The following is an 8,245-nucleotide window of genomic DNA, read 5'->3' on the forward strand; positions in this document are numbered from 1 at the left end:
GAGCTGAGATTGCGCCACTGCACTCCAGCCTGGGCAACAGAGCGAGACTCCGTCTCCAAAAAAAAAAAAAAAAAAAAAAAATTAAACATAGGGGCCGGGCGCGGTGGCTCACGCCTGTAATCTCAGCACTTGGGAGGCCGAGGTGGGTGGATCATGAGGTCAGATCGAGAACATCCTGTGCCACTGTACTCCGGCCTGGGTGACAGAGTGAGACTCCATCTCAAAAAAAAAAAAATTAAACATAGGGAGCATTATTGGTGTCCGAGTCAAAGGCAATAGCAGTCCCCTGCCCCGGGGTCAGATCCACAGCCGGCAAATTATGGGTAGTGTGGTGTGCACCTGAAAACAAATGCTGGCAAATCAGAGCCCGCCCAGGGCAGGAGACAAGCTAGGGATGGCGGAAGGGAAGTGTCCTGGGAGAAAGGGCCATGACCATGGGTGTCCCCTGGAAGGGGAGGGGACAGTGGGAGAAAGGTTCACCAGGGACAGCTGAGAAACGTTCACAGAGCTGCTTTGCCAGAGGCAGATGAGCCACCCCATGTGCTCCCTGGTAGGAGTTATAGAAGGCAGATCTCAGCTGCTCAGAGAAAGAACATTCTAACCCAGGATGTGGTCAAGTGCGCGATCAGCGTGGCCTGCAATGAGCCACGTCTCCTGGAAGTGTCCAGCGGAGGGAGGCCACTGCTGGGGGTGGGGGCTGGCCTGCGATACTCCTCTGGTCCTTTATAGAAAGGACCCCTCCTCTGTACCCAGTGCCCTCATTGCCATCATTTCATGCTGCTAAGCACAAAGTGTAGATCAAATCCTTCCCAACAGTCTCCTGATCTCAACAGACAGCGCCAACATCTGGGGAAGGAAAGCAACGGTGCTAGGCGCACCTGGAAACTGCCCTGCACCGCTGGGTCCCCAGGTTTCTGTGGGGCGGCTGTAAAGGGGGCTGCTCTCTCTTTCTTTCTCGGGCTGTAGGTGCACCAGGCCGTCCAGGGAGCCCGGGCCTGCCGGGTATGCCAGGCCGCAGCGTCAGCATCGGCTACCTCCTGGTAAAGCACAGCCAGACGGACCAGGAGCCCATGTGCCCGGTGGGCATGAACAAGCTCTGGAGTGGGTACAGCCTGCTGTACTTTGAGGGCCAGGAGAAGGCACACAACCAGGACCTGGGTAGGTCCCTCCCACCTGGCCCCCATGATCTGCTCAGGGCTGGCCTGGAAGTGGCTAAGGTCAAAGGGCCACAGCGAGACTCCCAAACCCTTCACGGCTGATAAGTGCCCCTGATGAAGGGTCCGCCCACATTCCTGGAAGTGCAGAAAGATTAAAAAGGCCTTTGAAGCAGAAGCCTTACAAAGCCCTTAAACCTCAGGACCTTAACACAGGGACCTGCCTTTTAACTTGGTATCGACTTCCGCAGGCTCCCATGTGACCCATCTGACCCTTGACCCCTCTCCAGTGGAGACCACCAATTACTTCACCTCCTTCTTGCTTTTTGACCCAAGTTCTGTAGACTTGGAGTCAGGCAGGGGCCATAAGGTGCTGGGGTTCATATAAGACTCTCCCATACAGGACCCCAGGAAAATGGACCCGTGGACACGTGTGCACGCTCTTATTCAAAGGAAGCCTTTAAAAGGCATTAATGTGACTTTGAATACAGAAAACGCAACACACACAAATTACAAGTGAAGGTGGCTTAGTCTGAGGTCCCCTTTGAGGGGGTGACGGGAAGGGTCTCCGGGACTCTGGCTGTGTTCTGCCTCCTCAGTGCAGGCTACACCAGGCGTTCTGCCCCCGGAAAGCGTGGAGCTGGCTCATGGCGCCAGCACGTTCCTGCCTGTGCGCCCCACTTCCACAATGAGTTTCTAAAGAACAGTGAGGCAAAGGCCGCCGAGGATAAGGGCCTAGAATAGATCTGGGAACAGGGCCAAGGAGGCAGGCCCAGCCCAGGCATGTTTGCTCAAGGTGGCTGCACCTCTGGGTCTGAGCTTTTCCGTAGCCCCTGTGAAGACGGAAACCTGCTTAGCCGCATCATTCACCGTGGCCAGGAGATAAAGGCTGTCTTCGTCTCTGGAAGCAATAAGGCTACATGGAAGGGGGAGGGGCCAGGGCTCCTTCTGGGTGGCTCCTTGGGGTCAAAGAGCAACCCCTTGGAGTGCCATCGGAGTTTTCTTGGGGCCAGTGCTGTTAAGACCCCACTAAGGTAAGGCTCACCCAAAATGCTATTCCATGAAGACACCACTCCCTGCTGATGCAACTTGGCCCAGTATGTGTGAGAACTTGTAGAAGAACAGAGCTGTTCTGAAATGCCAGTGTAGTCTGTTTGATCAAAAAGAGAAAAAGAAAGAAATTGGGAAGCCTTAGCCTGGCCCTCCAGTGGGTGGCTGAACTCCACCAGGTGTCCTGGGGCAAGTCTGTGACACAGAGCCTCCTGGGCCTGGCCGGGGCTGGCAGGTGCGTCTTCTAGCCACACGACACTGTGCTCTCGTGACCCCTCCTTCCGCAGGGCTGGCGGGCTCCTGCCTGGCGCGGTTCAGCACCATGCCCTTCCTGTACTGCAACCCTGGTGATGTCTGCTACTATGCCAGCCGGAACGACAAGTCCTACTGGCTGTCCACCACGGCTCCGCTGCCCATGATGCCTGTGGCCGAGGATGAGATCAAGCCCTACATCAGCCGCTGCTCTGTGTGTGAGGCCCCAGCCGTCGCCATCGCCGTCCACAGTCAGGATGTCTCCATTCCACACTGCCCAGCGGGGTGGCGGAGCTTGTGGATCGGATATTCCTTCCTCATGGTACGTGGCATTTACCCAGTTCCCCTCCCCAGCCACACCCTGGCTGGGGACACGGCAGGAACCGCTGCCTTTGTAAGAATAATCAGACAGGGCAGTTCCGGGTGTGCACTGCACGAGGGCACTTGGCCCAGGGAGAGAGAGAGAGCTGGAATACAGCTTACACTTTGCTAACTGAGCCACATGCTGGGCACAGGGCTTCCCCCACCCAGAAAGGGCTCATTAATTTGCCACCAGGCCTTCGTAAGGAGTGTAACCAGGATGAATTTGCCTGTCATCCGTCTTAGTAGTATAACACCAACACCAAAGGTACAGCTGCTTTGGGTTTACCAGAAGTCTAAATATATGGAAGACTTTTCTCCAGAATCCTGATCTTATTTAGAATCTATCTGGAACCTTAAATACCTTCAAGAAATACCTATTAACTGCCTGGCTTAAAATGGATATACATTCATGAGGAAAATTCTGGAATACCTTTGGGTATAAAACAGAGAGCCTGTGTACTTTGAAATCCAGGAGAAAGTGCACAACCAGGACCTGGGAAGGTGCCGCCCACCCTGCCAGTTTGCCTTTGGGTATGAAACAGAGAACCCTCAGGTTTGGCCAGATCAGGTTTAGCTTCATCTCCAGGGAAGAGACCACAGCACCATAGTGTCTCTTGCAATATTACCTCTTAAAGCAGAGGCTCCTCAACTTGGAGTAGGGTCCCGTCCAGGCACATTCATTGTAAGATGAAGATATCGTTAAGTTGAAAGTGCATTCTCAATTTATGATGGGTTTATCTGGATGTAGCCCCACCAGAAATCCAATAGTGAATTGAATACATATTGCTTTGGCACCGTCGAAAAGTCAAAACTCATTGAAGTCTTAACCATGGTAAGTCGGGGACCATCTGTATACTATTGTAGGGAGAAAAGAGATTCTTGCTGAGCACAGTGGGTCTTCCATTGAGTTTATTTATAGGGATTATAACTGTCATAACTCCAACTACATGGATCGGATGCCCAGCATGTTAAATATTTCACAAATTATATATATATACAACATAAAGTATAAATTACATAATGATTGCTAATCTTTCAAAACAACAGGAAAAAAAATCCAGATTCTAGGAAAGGAAGGAAAAGACAAACAGTATTGGCATTTTAACAAGTATTGTTGCTGTGATAAGTTGGAGCAACAGGATACTAAATCCTGGGCAGGGACAGGCACAGCCTCTACCTTTCCAGAAGCATATCATGGAAGGTGACTTTGGAGCAACCTTCTTTTGTTTCACAGTGACCTTCGGGGTGCCCCTGTGTCATGGAGGAAGTAAGCTTTGGTTGCTCCTATTTTTTTAACTTCCATTGTTAAATTCAAAATAAATGAGCCTCTCGCTTGTGAAGGGCATGATTACACAGTATCCAAAAAGGTCAGGCATCCCCTGTTCCATTAGCAATCAGCTTTCAAATTACTGTCACGAGATAAGCAGGCATTATCCTCTGCACACATAACTCTCTGCTTAAATAAATGGCTGACAGCCTCAGCAAGCCTGGAACTTGACATCCCCAAAAGCCATGGGTTGACAGATGCATGGGGTCAGAACAGATGGGCCAGAAGTACCTTGACTTCTGAGAACAACAGAAAGTCCCCACTGGCCCTGACGATGGATAAGTGAGCAGACACATCTGTGTACTGGAGATGTGCCCCCTCCAGATGTGTCCTCACGGCTGTCTAGGAGACAGGACCTAAACCAAGACAGCTGTGTGCCTCGTCTGTGCTTTAAATACTCTTTGATCCCTTCCGTGTGGTGACAAGCGTATGGTGCCGCTAGGGCTGCTGGCATCTCAGCATAATGAGAGCTGACTTTGGAGAGGACAGCTCGGCTGAGAGCAACTGCCCCACTGTCCCCAGTGGATGCACAGAAGGCGAGAACAGTGCTGAGGCTAGCACCCGGCTCACCCTTCTTTTGTCCATGAGGATAGGTGGCCCCAGAGGATGCATTTTCTGCATTCCCTACAAGCGAGCACCATGTGGGAGGGAGGACAAGGGCAGAGCCCCGGATGCAGACTGCAGCAGCAAAAGTCATTTTCCTCCCCTCCCCTCGGTGGCCTCTCTCAAAGCCGTTCTGGTGGAGGCTACAGTATCTAGCTGGCCGTTATTTTAGTTCCTCTTTTTTCAATTCTGGCTACAATCTGGAACCCTCACAGTCCCTTCTCCAGGTCAGCCTCTCATCCAGGCAGTTCTCTTAAGATTTATGAGCTGCTGTGAGTACCAAAGCCAGAGGCTTGCCCACTGAGAGAAGCACATTGGAAAGGGTGCGTGTGCCTGCACTGTGTGCACTTATGCACGTGTGTGCACAGAGGTGTGTACACACATGGGTGTGCACGCGTGCATTTGTGTGTGTGCATGAGTGTACACCGTGTGTGTGCGTGTGTGTGTGTGTGCAGCAAACTCAGCTCTTACCTGGCTGCTCCAGCCTCTAAGACTTCGCACATTGCGCTCCCTTCTGAGCTCATTCTGGGAGTCCCACGTGTCTCCTTTGGGCAGCTCCCAGCAGGCCTCAGCTCCTTCAGACGGCAGTGAAGCCAGAGGTGCCCGGGAGGACGTCTCCACTTCTTATTACCTGCTCATTAGCAGACAAGAGCAGGCAGCTCAGGGCTGGACAGGCTTCTGCCTTCTGTGAGCAGAACACTTTTTAAAGGATTTTTGGTTTCTGTGTGTGTTTAAAGGAAAGCTTAAACTAGGGCCCCTGCCCAAATACATCATAGTACAGCCCCTTTTTCCCCGCAAACTGAACTGAGATATTTCTATTCTAAGTAAACAGATTCCGAAGCCCACTTACCCCTCAAAGCCTGCTCGGCCAAGCCAAATGGCACTTACACACAAACTCTGGGGCCCAGGAGGCCTGCCACGCACTTCCATAAAGGCTAAACATGTTGACACAACAGAAAGTAGAACCTTAAAATGAAAAAAAAAAAATTACGGCTCCCTTGAAGACCTCACCCACCTCCCAGCCAGCCTCAGGATCAACTAACTATTTAACAACCTCTGATTGAAAAAAAATTATTTAATTACACAAGTAATACATATTTATTGTGAAAAATCAGCAAGTACAGATTTTTAAAAAATAACTAAAACCACTTCTCTTTCCTCCCTGATCATCAGCATTTTCAGAGAAGGGGCTGGGAGGCCTGGCTGGGTGATTATTTTTAACTTATTAGCCTCAGATTTATTTTTTCTTTTAAAAAGAGTAAACATTGTGTTCTGTCTTCTGCCAGGTATTTTTATCTGAATGGTTGATTAGGTAGATGGTTTGTTTTTGTTTGTTTGTTTTTGAAACGGAGTCTTGCTCTGTCACCCAGGCTGGAGTGCAGTGGCCGGATCTCAGCTCACTGCAAGCTCCGCCTCCCGGGTTCCTGCCATTCTCCTGCCTCAGCCTCCCGAGTAACTGGGACTACAGGCGCCCGCCACCTCACCGGGCTAGTTTTTTGTATTTTTTAGTAGAGACGGGGTTTCACCGTGTTAGCCAGGATGGTCTCAATCTCCTGACCTCGTGATCCGCCCGTCTCGGCCTCCCGAAGTGCTGGGATTACAGGCTTGAGCCACTGCGCCCCGCCAGATGGTTTGTTTTGTTACTGAAATGTCGTCAGTTGCATCTGCGGCTCACACCTGCTGTCCCTGCTCTAGTTCCCACTGAATGGCCAGCCTGGCTGCGAATTAAGTGTCCACGCACCTGCCTCCGCAGCACATCCTCGTGCCTGGGGCCGCCTCCTGCAGGGGCCCGGGTGTATTTCACCAACCCCCTCTTGCTGAAGGTGCATTCGTGAGGATGCCGCATGTCCGTATTGACACCGACGGATGGTCATGGTTTGCTGTTCAGTAAAAACAAACGCACAGAAGAGGGCTGTGCCCTGACCCCGTGCCACCTGCAGCCTGTGATTCCTAACCCTGTCCTGCCCCCTCTCTGTGCAGCACACGGCGGCGGGAGACGAAGGCGGCGGCCAGTCGCTGGTGTCACCGGGCAGCTGTCTGGAGGACTTCCGCGCCACGCCATTCATCGAGTGCAATGGAGGCCGCGGCACCTGCCACTACTACGCCAATAAGTACAGCTTCTGGCTGACCACCATTCCCGAGCAGAGCTTCCAGGGCTCGCCCTCCGCTGACACGCTCAAGGCCGGCCTCATCCGCACACACATCAGCCGCTGCCAGGTGTGCATGAAGAACCTGTGAGCCGGCGCGTGCCAGGAAGGGCCATTTTGGTGCTTATTCTTAACTTATTACCTCAGGTGCCAACCCAAAAATTGGTTTTATTTTTTCTTAAAAAAAAAAAAAAAAGTCTACCAAAGGAATTTGCATCCAGCAGCGGCACTTAGACCTGCCAGCCACTGTCATCGAGCGGGTGCAAGCAGTCGGGACCCCTGCAGGGCAAGCCCTGCCCATAGAAAGCCAGGAGCAACCCTGGCCCCGTTACCCCTGCTAGATGTACCGCCTGGAGGCACAGCTAACCACTTCGCACGCACCCATGTAACCACTGCACTTTCAAACGCCACAGACAACTCACATTGTTCAACTCACTTCTCGGGGTGGGACAGACGAGACAACAGCACACAGGCAGCCAGCCGTGGCCAGAGGCTCGAGGGGCTCAGGGGCTCAGGCACCCGTCCCCACATGAGGGCCCTGTGGGTGGGCCTGGCCCTGCTTTCTACACCAATGTTATGCCAGCTCTGTGTTCTCCCAAATACCGTTGATGTGAATTATCTTCAAGGCAAAACTGTGCTCTTTATTGTAAAAAACACTGATAATCACACAGCGGTCGGTCATTCTTTTGCCACATCCCTATAGACCATTGGGTTTGGCCAAACTCAGGCGGAAGTGGAGACCTTTCTAGGCGTCATTGTCAGCCCTGCTACTTGAAGGTACACCCCATAGGGTCGGAGGTGCTGTCCCCACTGCCCCACGTTGTCCCTGAGATCTAACCCTTCCACTGCTGGGGGTGAGCTGTGCTCTTCTGACTACCCCCTCCTGTGTAACGACTACAAAATAAAACTAGTTTTGAATATTTTTAAACCCCAAGTTGCTGACTGCCTTAATCTTACCGTGTTCACAGAGCAAAACGTTTGATGAATGCAAGGCACTGCCTCCACCCATGCTGCTGCTGTCCATCTCAGTAGAGTTGAACCCATTCGTGGTATTGCAGCCATTTCTCAGGGAATGTGTTTATGTTTATAACTCACTAATGCTTACAGAAAACACCCCAACCAGGCCAGGCGTGCTGGCTCACACCTGTAATCCCAACACTTTGGGAGGCCGAGGCAGGTGGATCACCTGAGGTCAGGAGTTCAAGACCAGCCTGGCTAACATGGTGAAACCCCATCTCTACTAAAAATATAAAAATTTGCCGGCGCCCATAATCGCAGCTACTCGGGAGACTGAGGCAGGAGAATCACTTGAACCCGGGAGGCAGAGGTTGCAGTGAGCTGAGATTGTG

General features: G+C 51.9%; 1 protein-coding gene across 1 annotated transcript in view; it reads left to right on the plus strand.

Moving 5' to 3' along the window:
* COL4A2 (collagen, type IV, alpha 2) overlaps window positions 1–7,824 on the plus strand; it is a 220,499-nt gene extending 212,675 nt beyond the window's left edge. The window contains exons 45-47 of the mRNA XM_011989799.1: window positions 967–1,158; window positions 2,492–2,778; window positions 6,730–7,824. Coding sequence (XP_011845189.1) covers window positions 967–1,158; window positions 2,492–2,778; window positions 6,730–6,987 — 737 coding nt within the window. The 3' untranslated portion in view covers window positions 6,988–7,824. The remainder of the gene's footprint in view (window positions 1–966; window positions 1,159–2,491; window positions 2,779–6,729) is intronic.
* Window positions 7,825–8,245: the final 421 nt, after the last annotated feature.

The sequence above is a fragment of the Mandrillus leucophaeus genome, unplaced genomic scaffold (genome assembly GCF_000951045.1).
Source record: "Mandrillus leucophaeus isolate KB7577 unplaced genomic scaffold, Mleu.le_1.0 Scaffold363, whole genome shotgun sequence".
Classification (NCBI taxonomy): Eukaryota; Metazoa; Chordata; class Mammalia; order Primates; family Cercopithecidae; genus Mandrillus; species Mandrillus leucophaeus.